This window comes from Onychostoma macrolepis, chromosome 02, assembly GCF_012432095.1.
Source record: "Onychostoma macrolepis isolate SWU-2019 chromosome 02, ASM1243209v1, whole genome shotgun sequence".
NCBI classification, from domain to species: domain Eukaryota; kingdom Metazoa; phylum Chordata; class Actinopteri; order Cypriniformes; family Cyprinidae; genus Onychostoma; species Onychostoma macrolepis.
In genome coordinates this window covers 34,349,711-34,366,619 of record NC_081156.1, presented here as the reverse complement: position 1 = coordinate 34,366,619, position 16,909 = coordinate 34,349,711, and the positions used below count along the sequence as shown (strand labels likewise).

Sequence of the window (16,909 nt, the reverse complement as noted above, 5' to 3'; positions counted from 1 at the left end):
TACAACTATTTGAAAATCTGGAATCTGAGGGTGCAAAAAATCTAAATACTGAGAAAATCGTCTTTAAAGTTGTCTAAATGAAGTTCTTAGCAATGCATATTACTAATCAAAAATGAAGTTTTGATATGTTTACAGTAGGAAATTTACAAAATATCTTCATGGAACATGATCTTCACTTTATATCCTAATGATTTTTGGCATAAAGAAAAATATATAATTTTGACCCATACAATGTATTTTGGCTATTTCTACAAATATACCCCAGCGACTTAAGACTGGTTTTGTGCTCCAGGGTCACATATATGTCTATAGTATTAATTAATTTTTATTTATGATAAATATGATAAATATAAATGATAAATATAGTGTTTTTGTGTGAGAAACAAGCATCAGTTTGAGTTAGATCTTCATTCGCTCAGGTCTCTGACCCGCTGATGGATCATTTGTGTCTTTCTTCATCAAAAAGCACCATATGAAGCCTGCGGGTGTTTGTGTGGGCCCTTCTTCAGAGCCGTTCGTTCCCAGAATTATCAGTTTCTCCTGCTTTTAATGAAATCTGACAGCACTGCTTGCTTCTGTAAACATTTTGGCACCCTGTTCACACGCCCTGACACTTTATTACTCTGAATGAGTCTAAATATGTAGTTCTCGAGGCTGAGCGTTGATTTTACCGTGGTTAAGGAAGTTTAAAGAACACCTGTTAACCGTGGTAAAGTACGATTTCTAATGAAAAATTTAATTTTAATTTTACTTTTGTTCAGCAAGGATGCATTATATTGATCAAAAGTGACAGTAAAGACATTTATAATGCTACAAAATATTTCTATTTCAAATAAATGCTGTTCTTTTGATCTTTCTATTCATCTGTGAATCCTCAAAAATAAAATGCATCACAGTTTCCACAAAAATATGAAGCAGCACAACGTTTTATAATAATCAGAGATGTTTCTTGAGCAGCAAATCAGCATATTAGAATGATTTCCACAACCAATCTAAAGTGTAGGCCTGCAGAAAGTGACCAAGCAACATTGCTCAAAAAAAGTTAGCCAGCAAAATTCCTCAAAAAGTTGCCCCATGTACCATCAGCCTAACTGTAATGCTTTAAAGCATGTATTGTGGTGTAGTTACACTGTGAATAGAACAGCAGTATATATAAAGATAGCAGATTAATTAGAAAAGCAGATTGAAGAATTAGCGCCATTCCTATTATACTTATGTCAATTATGACACACAGCAGAACACTTTAATATTAAGTGGATTTTCCAATCACGCTTTTCAGTGACCAGTGGTCTGACCTGATGGTCAGTGATCATTATGGGTAATTAAAGTAGTATAATAGTAGTATAATAAATTAGTGTATAATATAATAGTAGTATAATAAATTAGTGTATAATATTACATTATTGTGTGATGAAGAAGAATGTATGAATTTCCCTCTGTCATTTTATATATATATATATAAATATGAAAATTTTTCATGTGCTTTTGTCATTTTTTAATTAGTTTTTAGGTTTGATTAGTTAGCTGTAATTTATTTTTAGGCAGCAGCTATTTGCACTAAGTGTAAATGTTGTTAGATGCTATTTACACTAAGTGCAAACAGCAATGGATTCTATTTAAACTATGTTAAAAAATCAGGATTTTCTGCTATTTATACTGGTGCAAAGGCAAATAGTGGCAGTTATCTGCACCTCAGTATTATAGTACATTATAAAACAGTACACAACAATAACATATTGAGTGTGAATTATATTTTTAATTCAAATTATTAAATGGATGCCACCTTATTGGGAAAATAAAGCCTTCCTTACACCCACCCGATACTTTATTTTGAACTTTTTGATTATTTCCTTCATTTTTATTGAAAATAAATGCCTTTCCGATGTGATATGAGATTTGAAAGGGAGGGAACTCGAACTCGTGAACGTTTTTGACGTTTAAGTTTCCTTTTTTCTTTCAACTTTTTGTCTGATTTTATTTTATTTCAGCTTTATTTCAGTTTCCAAAACGTTTTAGTTTACAATAAGAACAAAATGGGTTTGTATATATTATAAGTGTTGTCAAATGATTAATCACGATTAATCGCATCCAAAATAAAAGTTTTGTTTACATAATATATGTGTGTGTACTGTGTATATTTATTATGTATATATATAAAGACACACACATACAGCATATTTTGAAAATATTTACATGTATATATTTATATTCATATATATATATATATGTAATATATAAATGCAACATATTTTTCTTAAATATATACATGCATGTGTGTGCTTTTATATATATATATACATAATAAATATACACAACATATTATGTAAACAAAAACTTTTATTTTGGATGCGATTAATCGCGATTAATCGTTTGACAGCACTAATTAATATACATATGCATGCAGATGTTTGCTGAAGTCAGTGTTTTTACAGAGAAAAAGACCCAAATCATTTGAATGTGTATAATTTATTTCTACTAGGGAATCATCTGAGAGCAAGTAAATATTTAAACAGAAGTAGTTTTGCTCTGGGACACAGAGAGACTCCTGAGTGATGCGTTCTGACTCTGTGATGACTGTTGTTCTTTCAGATGTTGATGACTGTCAGTCGAACCCCTGTGAGAACGGCGGCACCTGTATCGATAAAGAGGACTCGTTCGTGTGCCTCTGTTTGCCCAGTTACAGCGGAGACCGATGTGAGAGAGGTGAGACACCCGAGCCTGAACATGAGCTCAGAAAACATCTCTGTCTGATCCTTTCCTGCAACATGACTCACATTCCACTCAAATTGAAGCGAGCTTTAAGATTTAAGCCGTTCCCTGCTGGGAAATGACTCTTAAACCAGCCTAAAGGTGCTGGGCGTGATGTTTGTGGAGCAGCATACATGAAATATATCTGTGACAGTCCTGAGGAGAAAAGGGGAGTGGCCAAGACCTTTTAGCCAATCAGAAACACTCTTTGCCTGTCAATCATTGTGGTGTCTTCGGAGGTCTTCACCTTCAAGATGAAGGTTATCCTTGTTGCAAAGCTTAACTAACCAAGCTGGTTTCCACTGGTCAGGCTGGTTTTAAAAGGGTTTTAGGCACTTTTTAACTTGTTAAGGTGGGAGATTTTGAAAACACCTTCACTGGAAACACATTAAATTCTGTTTGTATGCCAAAGTTTTTATTTTCTAATATTACTTGATTTACTGTGCATTACTTTACTTATTTACTAAATTAATAAATTGCTTATGCAGTAATATTGTGCATGCATATTAGCATTGTGCAAAAATCTGTCAAATTAATATATTGCATATACAATATGCAGTCAGTTCTTGCATATATTGCACATGCATATTTGTATTGCATGTGCAGTATGCAATAATATCTTGCATATGCATATTTGTATTGTGCAAAAAATTGTCAAATTAACATCTTGCACATATTGAATATTCACAATGTGCAAGAATCTGTCAAATTAATATATTGCATATACAATATGCAGTCAGTTCTTGCATATATTGCACATGCATATTTGCATTGCATGTGCAGTATGCAGTAATATCTTGCATATTGCGCATACATTTTTGCATTGTGCAAAAATAAGTCAAATTAACAAATGCACTGTGCTAAAATCAAATTGATATATTGCATATATGCAATATTCAGAAATATCTTGCATATATTGCATATGCATATTTGCATTGAGCAAATGTCAGTCAAATTCATATACTGCATATGCTGTAAAACATAGGTCACTAACAGGCAGACCGCGGTCTGGGTCCGGACCCAGAAGCCGTCCCATCTGGACCCGGATCTACATATCTAGCTTCTATTTCAACTGGCGCAGCTTTTGTAGTCTTTACGGTAGCGGACTCCGGTCCGAATCCGTGAAGGCTTTTGACATAATGAAATAAATACCAAACGCTAATTTCTAGTACATCAAATTTATATTTAGCAGATCAAGGTCAGCTCTAGAGCCGTTTGGGTGCGCTCGTGCGTGCAGTGATGAGAGCAGAGAGCTGCCCGCTGCGCACAGACAGATGAAACTTTCAGTGGGTGAAAAGCAATGGCATTTTCAAAAATTAGGAAAGTTGATGGGTCCTTAAAAATCTTAAATGTTACAAGAAAGTCTTAATTATGATTTCAGGAGGTGTTAAATGTGGGGACTGAAAGACAAGAATTGCGCTATTCTAATGAATAAATATGAGCGCTGCACGTTTCAAAGTCATCTGCTTCGCTGCTTTGTGGAGTCTGTCTGTTGGGCTTTGTGTACTGCTGCCGTTCCCAAAGCGCCACCTGCTGGAAGAGAATGATTTTCCATTTTCAATCAGCCCGTACAGTCTGCTGTTGTCAAAGGCCAATGTGAAAATCAATCCATGTTTTTAAGCAAACACGCAGAGTTGTAAATGTGAACTGGTGGATCAACAAGAAGATAATGTGTTATAAAATGTAAACAATTAAGGCAGTAAAATATATTTATATGTTATTTAATTAATATAATACATTTTTTTTTTTTTTGAAAACCTGCATCTGAACAGTAAATCATGCTTTTTACAGTCATTTAATTTTTTATTTATTTTTATTTTTTTGTGCAGGTCTTAAAAAAAAAGATCTTTAAAAGTCTTGAATTTAAGCTTAAATATCCTGCAGATACCCTGGCCTGGCAAAAACCATCAATTGTTTTTTTATATATAATTGTTCGGACCTCGGCTGGTGGGGAGGGTTCATTACTGGACCTCGAGCCGTTTTAGTTGAAGACCCCTGCTGTAAAATCTTGCATTTATTGCATACGCGTGCAAAAATCAGTCAAATTAATATATTTCATATGCAATAATATCTTGCATATATTGCATATTCGCACTGTGCAAAATCATTCAAATTAATATACTGCATATGCAATACCAGTCAAATAAAGTACAATAACAATATTAATGGAGTCAGCTAGTAATATTGGAAAGGAAAACAAGCGTTTGCGAGTTCTGCCAGGTCTTTTCATTCCTCTCATTAGTGTTTTACATTGTTTGTTCGTCTCAAAGGTGTGCTGTGCATGTTGACCGCTCTCTCTCTCTTTGTAACACATTGTGGCATTCATCTCAGTGGTTTTGCAGACTCATGAGCATCGCTCGCCCTCCTCTGCGTCCCATGGCGACAGCGACTCTAACGATGATGCATTACTGCTAATAATAATGCAGTTGGCTGATGGCACAGAACTGCTACACACTCGTGTGATGTCACAGCACTCTATCAGATGCATTATTGTGTGTGTATTTGGAAGATGCTCCATCATAGTTACGCTGCTGTAGAGATTTAGATAGCGTCTGCAGCTGATGGACATTCTTTTCACAGTTCACTGGATGTTTGTGTTTAATCTGAAATTATTCCAATAGAGCGCAACAGTGACTGTTCAGTTGTCTTGCTCTGGAAGTATTTTTCATTTGCTTTCTAAATAAGCCTTACTTAAAGTTTACAGAATTTACAGTAAAATAGATAAAAGAACAATTCAGAAAAATGTATATGATAACCAGAAAACCTGTGCTGTCTTAGTCTTTATGTAAATTCTTGCATGGTTTACTAACTCTCAACTAACTTTACCGCAAAATTCACAATCAAAAGTGAACATTAACGGATGCCGTCGAGCAAAAAGTCATCGTTAAAGGGATTCATCTGATCTGTGCGCTACAAGTCAATGATTATCAGTCATAAAGACTTATATTTTGATTTGATTTTGATACATAAAGCATCATATGACTTCAAAAGGCTCCCCAGGGTCCTTAAAAAGTTCAGTTTGATCACATTTAAGGTCATGAAAAATCTAAGATATCTTAAATGGTATAACAAAATTATACATAAGTGATACATGCACCTTTTACTTTATGATCAAATTAATATATTGCATATGCAATAGGCAAGTTTATCAAATTAACATATTGCATATCTAATAATACCTTGCATATATTGCATGTGCATATTCACATTGTGAAAAAATCAGTAAAAAGTAATATAGTGCATATATATGTAAAGCTAGTAATGTTAGCAAAGAAAACCGTGATTATGATTTACTGTTAATGAATTATGGCGTTTATATTGTAATACTGTATGTTATAAGAGTAATATGGTTGTAAAAGTGCATATTTTATCTCCCTCACCTTTTTAAAAACGCAGCTGGAAGAATTAAAGCAAAGACATTTCAAAATAAGAGTCGTGGCATATTTTGGGCTTTTTAATAATTCTTATGCCTTATGCATATATACTTGTTTTCTGGTTATTATTGGTATATTATAAACAATAAACTGTATCTGGCATTTAATTCAGCATAAACTCCAGTAGCTTCTCTTCATCATACTATATTGATGACCTCTTTTGAAATACTCGATTATTGTGTGTACACTGAAAAAATAAAGTAACTAAATAAGTAAATAAAGTAACACACATTAAATTTTGAAGTACTCAAAAAAAAACCCGTTTATTTACAACTTTGAAAAATCATTTTTTACCGTCTATAATGACACTATATATTTTTTAGTTTCAATTCTCTCGTATCGCTCCACACTCTTTTTCTTCTCACATAATAAATCATTTACACTCATATCAATGTTTCAAATCTTATTTATTTTGTAAGTATCCATTTAATAAGCAGGATAATGTTCAGTGAGCTGGTCATTATCACAAAATAAACCCCTTCTGGGTGATCCGAGACCCTGCGGTGGGTTTATTTTGCAGTAATGACAAGCTGATCGTACATTATCCCACATTCATTATCCACACTTACTCGACCTTGCTGTTCAGTGTTTCTTCCGCCCCTCCACTGATAGAGACTTAATTACATCTGTGTGCTGCTTTAATAGCAGGTCTCTGGTGGCCTTCGCTCAGATTTAACCACACACACTACAGGTAGACTGAGTTTTCAGGGTTTTTTTATATTTTGATGAATGTTAATCTGATGGAACCCGCAGAATCGCGAGCACAGAGATGGATTATGGGAATGCATGATAATAAACACCAATGAGCTGAAATGATTCATGTATATGAAAACATTCCCGATGCTTGTTTAGAAAAATTATGATGGTGATACTACATATATCAGTGTATTTTAGTATCAATAATATAGCTTATTACTATTTTGAATTAGTTTTTTTTACATTTTTATTCATTATTTGTTGTTGTTTCAAATGTCTATATCGTTAATTTATTTTTAAGTAAGACATTTTTTTTTTAATTATCTCAGAATTGCAGGAAATAAGCAATTTTTTCTCGCAATTAAGAGTTTATACGTTGCAATTCTGCCTCTTTTCCCTCTGAATTCTGAGTTTACATCTCATTACATTCTGTTTTTTGATAGTTTTTTTTTTTATGTTTATTTATTTATTTATTTTTAGTTTTAGAATTTTGAGAGATAAACTAGGAATTGCAAACTATAAACTGAGACAAGAAGTTGCAATTACCTTTTTAATTTTTTATCCTGTGGCTGAAACAAACTTCCATATGTTTTCATGCCTAAAGTGATAAATGTTGGTTTTGCAGTATAAAGTTATTTTATATTTTATATGTTCTTAACTGTTTTAATTCATTTTAAATCAATTTTTAAATAAGTTTTTAAATTCCTTATTTTTGTTGTTGTGATTATATTTTTTATGATTATTTTAAGTAAAGCACTTTGAATTACCATTGTGTATGAAATGTGCTATATAAATAAACTTGCCTTGCCTATTTCAGTTAATATTTATTTTATTTCAAGCTTTTTTTCATTTTACAAGTTTTCATTTTAGTTTTAATGAACTATAATAACTCTGTCGGTGATGTTATTTTCTGTCTGCAGACACAGAGGGCTGTGAACACGGCTGGAAGAAGTTTCACGGTCACTGCTACCGTCTGTTTCCACGCAGACACACCTGGGAGGATGCAGAGAAAGACTGCAGGGAACACAGCAGTCACCTGACCAGCATCACTTCCTCCATGGAGCAGGACTTCCTTAACGGTCTGTCACAAGATGCAGAGCTTAGATTTAAAAATAATAATAATAATATATATATATATATATATATATATATATATATATATATATATATATATATATATAAAATAAGATTAATAAATAATTAATAAATAATATGAAAATGTAAAAATATATATTTTAAACTATAATATTTTACAAGCATAGTACAAGCAGTTTATGAGTTGGTGAAAAGCTAAAAATAATTAAAAATAATAATGAAATAATAAAAATGTAAAATTAAAATAAATAATTTAAAAATAATCAAAATACTTGCTCAAAAAAGAAGCAATATTTTGTTTACCTGCTCTGTTGACCATTATCCAATATCTGAGAACCATATGTATGTGTTATTAAATTACTGAAATATTAACTTAAAATCTCAAGTAAATATTTCAGCTATTTTTACTGGATGCAGTAAAGATTTGCATGGACGTTTAAGGGAAATCTATTGTTTTTCTCTTATTTGTGTGGTCCTCAGGTCTGGGTCATGAGAACGTCTGGATTGGCTTGAATGATCGTACAGTGGAGGAGGATTTCCAGTGGACTGATGGGATGGATGTTGTGAGTCATTTTCAAGCGAATTAGTCCCGAATAAACATCACCTGTAGACCGTGATGAAATCAAACTCTAACCACAGTGTTTTACTCACGGACTGTATTTACATGATCTGCTACAATCTGACTGTTCTAATGTGGTTTATTTATTCCATTCAGATTTACGTGCACACTCTTATTCCAGATTGCCTTATTTGTAATAATTTTACATTGTCTGTTCCTCTCTCAGGTGTATGAGAACTGGCGTGAGAATCAGCCGGATAATTTCTTCGCGGGCGGAGAGGATTGTGTGGTGATGATCACCAGAGAGGACGGCAAATGGAACGACGTGCCCTGCAACTACAATCTACCCTACATCTGCAAGAAAGGAACCGGTGAGAGGCTTTTTTTTTTTATAAATTAATACTTTTATTCAGTAAGGATGCCTTAAATTGATCAAATGTGACAGTAAAGACATTCATAATGTTAGAAAAGATTTCTATTTCCATTAAATGCTGTTCTTTTGAACTTTCTACTCATCTGTGAATCCTGAAAAATAAAATGTATCAAAGTTTCCACAAAAATATTGGGCAGCACAACTGTGTTCATCATTTATAATAATCAGAAATGTTTCTTGAGCAGCAAATCAGCATATTAGAATGATTTCTGAAGATCATGTGACACTGAAGACTGCAGTAATGATGCTGAAAATTCAGCTTTGATCACAGAAATAAATTACAGTTTGACAGATATTCACATAGAGAACAGCTATTTGAAATAGTAATAATATTTCACAATTTTACAGATTTTACTGTATTTTTGATCAAATGAATGCAGCAGAAGATATATATAATTTAAGGCCTTACAAACGTTTTGTGTTCCCTTCAATTATTCCTGAAATTTTCTTTGCTTAAAAAAAAGCCTTATATGTGCATAAACCATGTACCTATAAAGTTGAATTAGCAGTCAATAATCTTCTCCGACGCTTTAAAGCTTTAATGCATCGTCCAACACTCACTTCACAGACACACACCTCAGAACTGAGCGGGTTCTCCAGTTTAAGTGGTTATCGATCATCCTGTGTGTGAGCTGCACTTAATAAACTGCACGAACATCTCAATGTTGCATTGACTGTCATCTTCTCGACAGTAACACAGATTAAACGTGTTTTGATGTGTCCATTGATTCCTCAGTAAGTGTTCAGTGTTATATCGCACCTCAGTCCTGCTTCATCGGCTCTGTGTGGCATCTCAATGGACTCTGAATGAGAGACTAAACTCCGTCTTTCAGTGCTCCACACAACGAGCTCTCAGTTTTTAGGGTGCGAGTATTCAGAGGCTCAGATTGTGGGTTTAAGCTCTGGGCTCTGCACTACATTTCCCACGATGCCGTCCTTTGTGGCACATCCAGGATCTCGACGCCAGAGGACAGATTTACGGCCGGTGGCTTCCTGCCTATGGAAATCAGGCTCATTGTCTGGAGACAGAGCGTTTGTGCCTGGATTTCAGGATTTCATTTAAATTGAAAAGGTTAACATTTAAAAAATCGTATTTTCCCTCCTGGAACCTGAAGTGTTCAGATTAGGGCTCAACAAAATAAAGGTTTATCTGTGGTCGAATGTGTTGAGGTCAATTTGAGCTGCATTCGATTTTCTTGAAACACGGTTAAACTATTTCTTATTGAAAATTTGAGATTTTTTTTCTCTTTTAGGGTCATGAATGTGCATGCAAAATAAATGACACATAGATGTGTTTTGTAAAGGCTGTACAAATTTTGGTTACTTTGATTTGCATGCAGTTAGGCAAAAATCAACACTTTGAACAGTCAGGTGAAAAAAACCCGAAAGCTTTTATTGTAGCTTGTCAAAGAACAAAATATGAAATGCATGAGAACTTTGGATGTTAGTTTTTTGACCTTTTTGTTTTAATCATGCTCGTAACTGCTGTTTTTATTGGCACATTTTGCAAGTCCGCTTTTAAAAAGCAACGACTTTTGATCTCGGTGCAGTTCTCTTTGCAACCCTATGATAATATGCTTACCGTCTTGCAAAGTGCCAATATTTATCAGTAACCCTAAAGTACATTATTTCAACCTTGCTACTTTATGAACTCATATTTAAAAAAATATATTTTTTTAAATGTATATTTAAATATAAATTCAATTATATTAATCAATTTACATTTAAATATAAAAATATATTGAATTTATATTTAAAAATAATTTGTTTATACATTTATAATTAAATAGAAATGTATAAGTGTAAATTTAAAAACAATTTAATTTATATTTAAATGTAATTAATTATGAATTAAATTATATTTAGAAAAGTAAATTAATAGTTTTAATTTATATTTAAATATAAACTAAATTATATTTATTATTCATGTTTAAAAATTAATTAAATTATAATTAATTACATTTAATTTAATAACCAGAATTAACCAAAATTTCTATTTCGCTTAATAAAATGTGATGCTGTTAAATAGTGGAATGCAAATTGGCTGATATTCCGATGTTGTGAGTTAAATTTTTGTTTTAAAGTTTTTTCATGTTAAGGATCAGTTCTGTTAGACAAACACAGATGGTTTATGATCTGTGATATGTCTGTATGTTTGCAGTGATGTGTGGCACTCCGCCGGCCGTCGATAACGCCTATCTAGTGGGCCGCAGGCGCTCACACTACGACATCCACGCGGTGGTTCGGTACCAGTGCGCCGACGGCTTCTTCCAGAGACACATCCCGACCATCCGCTGCCGACCCAACGGGACCTGGGAAAGACCCAAGATCATCTGTACTAAATGTGAGTCTCAAAACACTGATCTGCTTTTTGATGAATGTGAAACTTAAAAATACTAAGGTAGCACCTGCTTTATAGTCATATCGTTGAAAAGTATAAATCACTCAGCTATGTATTAAAAGATGCATGTATAATACAACCTACTTTACCTGCGTACAGTACATACTGTATCCCTGTGATTGTTCATATATCGTCACAAAAATGTGAATTGTATTACTGCACTTTATATAAAGTTGGATATATACCCAACTTTATCTGTAAACATACACCCACAGAAAGCAATATAAATTATGTATTGTTTTATCTTTCACAAAATAATACTATATGTGACCCTGGACCACAAAAGCAGTCTTAAGTCGCTGGGGTATATTTGTAGCAATAGCCAAAAATACATTGTATGGGTCAAAATTATAGATTTTTATTTTATGCCAAAAATCATTAGTATATTAAGTAAAGATCATGTTCCATGAAGATATTTAGTGAATTTCCTACCGTAAATATATCAAAATTTAATTTTTATTAGTAATATGCATTGCTAAGAACTTCATTTGGACAACTTTAAAGGTGTTTTTCTCAATATTTAGATTTTTTTGCACCCTCAGATTCCAGATTTTCAAATAGTTGTATCTCAGCCAAATATTGTCCGATCATAACAAACCATACATCAATGCTTATTTATTCAGCTTTCAGATGATGTATAAATCTCAATTTTGGCAAAAATCTACACTTTTGACTGGTTTTGTGGTCCAGGGTCACATAATATCACCCAGCTCTTTATATAAAGTTGGATATATCCAAGTAAAGTATATCCAACTTTGTCTTGTTTTCCAGTACAAATTCATAAATCAAGACACATTTACTTGAGAAGCAAAATTACTGACGATATTGAGTCTTATTGATGTTTCTACTTAAAACAATACAAAAAAAAAAAAAATTAATTCTCCATTAGGAGATATTTTTTCTTCTTTTAAGGAAAAACTCACTTAATTTTGATGCATTTTTTGATGCATTAATATCTTAAGTCAATTTGCTTCTTAAGCAAATGTATCTTGATTTAAGAAGGTTTAGATATTTGCACAAATTGTACTGGAAAACAACACAAAAATAATGAGTAAGAAATCATTTCTTGCAGCGTAGATACAGTATACCAACGCAGCACATTTCAATGGCTTGATTGCTTGTATTGTCACAACATGTGAATCATATTTTCACACAGCTCTAATCTACTAAATGCAACTATAAGACATGAAGATATTATAAACCTTAACATCAAGATTTTCTGCTTTGAAGCAATGTGTATTGAGAAATGTGCTATACAAATACATTTGACTTGATTTGTGGACAAAAACTATTTTGCATCTAATGAAATTATAATTTTAATATATTTTGAATGGTAATATTGAAGTATTAAATATGTTGTAAGTGCATTAAGAAGCGTTTAATTAACTGGTTATTTGGTACTTGCTTCTAACTTGAACAATAGAACATGGCTCTTGAACCAATCAAATGTAAACCTTCAGTGCAATGGATAAAGCGTCTGCCAAATGTCAAATGTAAATGCAAATCAGATGTAGTCATGTGACCGTTTTGTTTCCCTCCAGCACGGCGATCTCACCGTTACCGTCGGCAACACCACAGATCTCGGCGCGAGCATCGACGACACCGGAGACACGGATCTGGGCACAGGGGGCGGGATTAAGCCACGGGGGCGGGGCTAAAAGCAGGGGTCGTGACCTCTGACCCCGTGACCTCTGTTCCTGTGTTTCCATGTCAGAGGAAAGGACAGAAATAATCGTTCTTTTTTACCGCTGTTATTTAGGTTTCACTAACCCTCTGTTCACATCTTCATTAGAAAATGTTTTTTTATTGGTTATTTGATGCAGACGGACGGTGACGTGTCAGTCTGCGGTGATGCGGTGGCACGAACGCTCTTCATCTTCATAGTATAGTCGTATTAATTTGTTCACGCAGCAGGTGAAGGTTCTGGTAGCTCATGCTCACATTTGTTCGGTTTTAGATATTTTGGATGTAATGCTTTAATGAAATACTGAATGTCCAAACTGCCCAAAATGATTCATATTCATGAAATAAGACGCTCTTCAAGCCTTTGAATGGCACAATAATGAATTCTTTTTCCCCATGAGACTTTACTTTGTCTTCGTTTTGAGTGGTTTATATTGCAAATCTTGAACTCTTGTGAAATGTTGGACTAGAATCGTAGTCAAACCTCTTACGTTCATAAATGAGGGAATTTCATGAAGAAAAACAACTTTCAGCTCACATTTCAGACCAAAATGAAAAGAAAAAAACTTTTGCATAAAGGAAATGAAGCCTGTTTTTAAAATCATTGATTTTTTTTTTTTTTGCATTATAATAATTAAATCACATTTACTCTCAAATTAAATATCCAAACAATAATAAAATCCCGTTCTCATCACTGTGATAGAGGATTAAATTCGTTCTCTCGTAAGTTCTTTATACCAGTGTTATGTTTATTAATATTTTCAATTAGTTTATATTTTTGCATTTTCTATTTTCATTTAAATTACCTAGTTAAATTACTTTCATTAAGTTTTATTTTCATTATTAATTAAAATGAAAAGTGTTGCCTTGGCAAGTAGCTGTAAAAAAAAAAAATTAAATAAATGTAAAAAAAAATATTTCACTTAAAATTTATTTCAAGCAATGAAAATGTTTTTTACTAGTTTTAAATTTTAGTTTTAGTTCACCTATAATAACAATGCTTTATGCAAAATGTAATTTCTTATTTCTTTTTGATGTTGGGGTGAAATATGAGCAAAACAGAACTGAAACTGAGTTTGTAATCGAATCTTCTCACATAAACTGTGATGAAGCATCGGAAAGATCTGGAACAGAGATGATTGACAGCTGCTTGAACGTCTGTGTTCAGCGTGATTCAGGTGAATCATTTCAGTTGAATCTGAATCAGAAGGATTTGACTCTTTGAACAGAAACAAACAGACACACTGAGTCCTCAAGAGGGCGATGGAGTTTCCTTCACATCTCAGTTTTATTACCATTCAGGTCACTTCATACAAACATGTCAATAGGTTTAACCTGCTCGGAAAGATCAATACATCGACCTGAGCCTAGAAGAAAGTTTATGCATGAACACATACTTTATAAATTGCGTTCTGACACATTTTAAATTGTGTGAGTGAGTGTTCACATACTTTATCAGGTGCGTTTGAGGCCGCAGGCTCTGATCTGATTTTATTCTCCCCTGCTGAAGCACATGTGAATGTGACGTGTTGTAGGAGCTCATTTCACACGCCTGTTGCTTGGTAACATATCGACATGCGCTCTTAAAAATAAAGGTGCTTCATAGAAGAACCTTTTTGTCTAAATGGTTTCATAAAGAGCCTTTAACATCTGAAGAACCTTTCTGTTTCACAAAAGCTACTTTTTGGTGAAAGAAGGTTCTTCAGATTATAAAAAGATAAGAAAGAAATGACTGAATGCTTCTTTGTGGAACCAAATATGCTTCTTTTATGGCATCGCTGTGAAGAACCTTTTAAGCACCTTTATTTTTAAGAGTGTGTGTCTCGGTGTCCTTTCTGTATTTATGTGTGTGTGTGTGTGTTATTTGAGATAACTGCATGTGTTTCTGTGTGTGTTTTGTTTATGCAGTTGTAAGTGTTTTTTAAACTACAGATGAGACTCAAAAATGAATTTCATATTCAGTGTTTTTGGTTTGTTTTCCAGTACAAACATCTGAACATTCTTACATCAAGATACAGTAACTTCAGAAGCAAAAATATTACATCTTATTTTCTAAACAAAGGTATCAAATTAAGTGAGTTTATACTTAAAATTGAAAATATATGATAATAGGGTCAGAAAAATAAACTTGTTTTCCATTTGAATTAAGTTTTTCTTGGATATTTAAGCATAAACTGACTTAATTGTAATAAAATATAAGTCTCGTTTTATGAAAAATTTCAATCATTTTGATTTCCCCTCAGTTAAAAAAGGTTTTTAGTTAAAATGATAAATTTCACATGAACAAATACTGCCTTGAAATATGGTAAATATAACAATTTAATAAATTGAATTTTTTCTTACACGACTGACAGATATTTTTACTTGTTTTAAGCATAAACTCACTTAATTTGAATAATATTTGACTTTGTTTCAACCTAGAATTAAACTGCTGGTCTCGTCTGAGAACGGCACACTATTTCCATTTTTTTAATACTGTAAAGCTTTTTTTTTTTTTTTGCTTAATATTTTAAGTCATTTTGCTTCTCAAGTAATTGTGTCTTGACTTAAGAATGTTTAGATATTTGTACTGGAAAACAAGACAAAAATACAGATTAAGAAAATCCTTTTTTTGCAGTTCAGGATCTGTTCCTAAACCTAGTGAGCTTCCTAACTAGACAACTTAAAGATGCAACTTCCTTAAGATTTTTTAATATCACTTTGATAGAGAAATCAGTGTCAGAATGCATTGCAACAAGCTCAGTTAAATCTAACGCAAGATGTGCGATGAAGTTAAAAACACATTTCATTTAGTGGTGGAAAATATTGATAAAAAGTTGATTCTAATTAATGCATTATTTTATCCATTATTTGTTTTTCTTAAAATGCATGGTTTTCAAATTCTCAAAATCAAATGGCGTTTAACACACAAAAGTGCTTCCGCATCTCTCACTTGTGAGGTTCGGTCTCAGTTAGGATGCTGCCTATGTAGGGAGCAGATGTGTTTGTTAGACAGAATAACTCGGTGTGGATCTGGATCTGTTCTCTTTTCCTCTCAGTATCGTCTGTTTGCTCTGTGTGTTTATTTATAACATGTATTCTTTAGTGAACATAATGACGAATAATCCAGCACTTCACTCTTCTGTTTGCTCTGAGCTTACAAGATCCACTTTCTTCTGTAAATAAATTGTCTTTACTCATTTAGTCCTTCATAACGATCATTGTTTACTTGCTTTTAATGACAACACTAATGATTGTCAGTTTTTTATTCTAGTATGTGATCACATTTAAGCACCCTGTTCAGTATTGTTTTTGTACAATAACTAGCAGAACTGACATGGAAATGTGTGTTTCACACAATAACGAGCGTATGTTTGGATCTCTTTATTAAACCCTTATTAAAACGGCCGTCCGGTGAGAGAATCGCTCAGATCAGTCTGCTTTCTGAGGTCAAACTTTGATGTTTTTATGCTTCACTTCACGTTTGTTGATGTGTTTTTGTTCTTTATTAAACTCAAAACAAACCAACAATAAAACCGATTGGATCAAAGCTGCTGTCATTTCCAATTTTTTCCTTGAGTGACCTGTTTCCTCGTGTTAAAACTGAATTTAAGTATTTCTATTCGCAATGAACGGCAACAGAAATTAATCATACTTCAAACTGAATTTATTATTAATTTTATAAGGGAATCAATTCTAAAAATGCTAATGTTATGATATATATTTGTGTTTGATGTAGTCTGAAAGGCCGGTGCATGACAGCAGTTTTTATGCATGGTTAATTTTAGTATGCTGTGCTGTTGTGTTGCTCATTATTTCTCTATTAGGACTCACTTACATTTATTATGTGATTTTAGGCCTCAGCAGTCACAGACACACAT

General features: G+C 33.0%; 1 protein-coding gene across 4 annotated transcripts in view; it reads left to right on the top strand.

Moving 5' to 3' along the window:
* Window positions 1-16,568, top strand: part of ncana (neurocan a) — an 83,833-nt gene extending 67,265 nt beyond the window's left edge. For all 4 annotated transcript variants that reach the window (XM_058794084.1, XM_058794095.1, XM_058794076.1 and 1 more), the window contains 6 exons: window positions 2,590-2,703; window positions 7,799-7,957; window positions 8,454-8,536; window positions 8,759-8,903; window positions 11,127-11,309; window positions 12,908-16,568. In XM_058794084.1, the coding sequence (XP_058650067.1) occupies window positions 2,590-2,703; window positions 7,799-7,957; window positions 8,454-8,536; window positions 8,759-8,903; window positions 11,127-11,309; window positions 12,908-13,005 (782 nt within the window). In that variant the 3' untranslated portion in view covers window positions 13,006-16,568. The remainder of the gene's footprint in view (window positions 1-2,589; window positions 2,704-7,798; window positions 7,958-8,453; window positions 8,537-8,758; window positions 8,904-11,126; window positions 11,310-12,907) is intronic.
* Window positions 16,569-16,909: the final 341 nt, after the last annotated feature.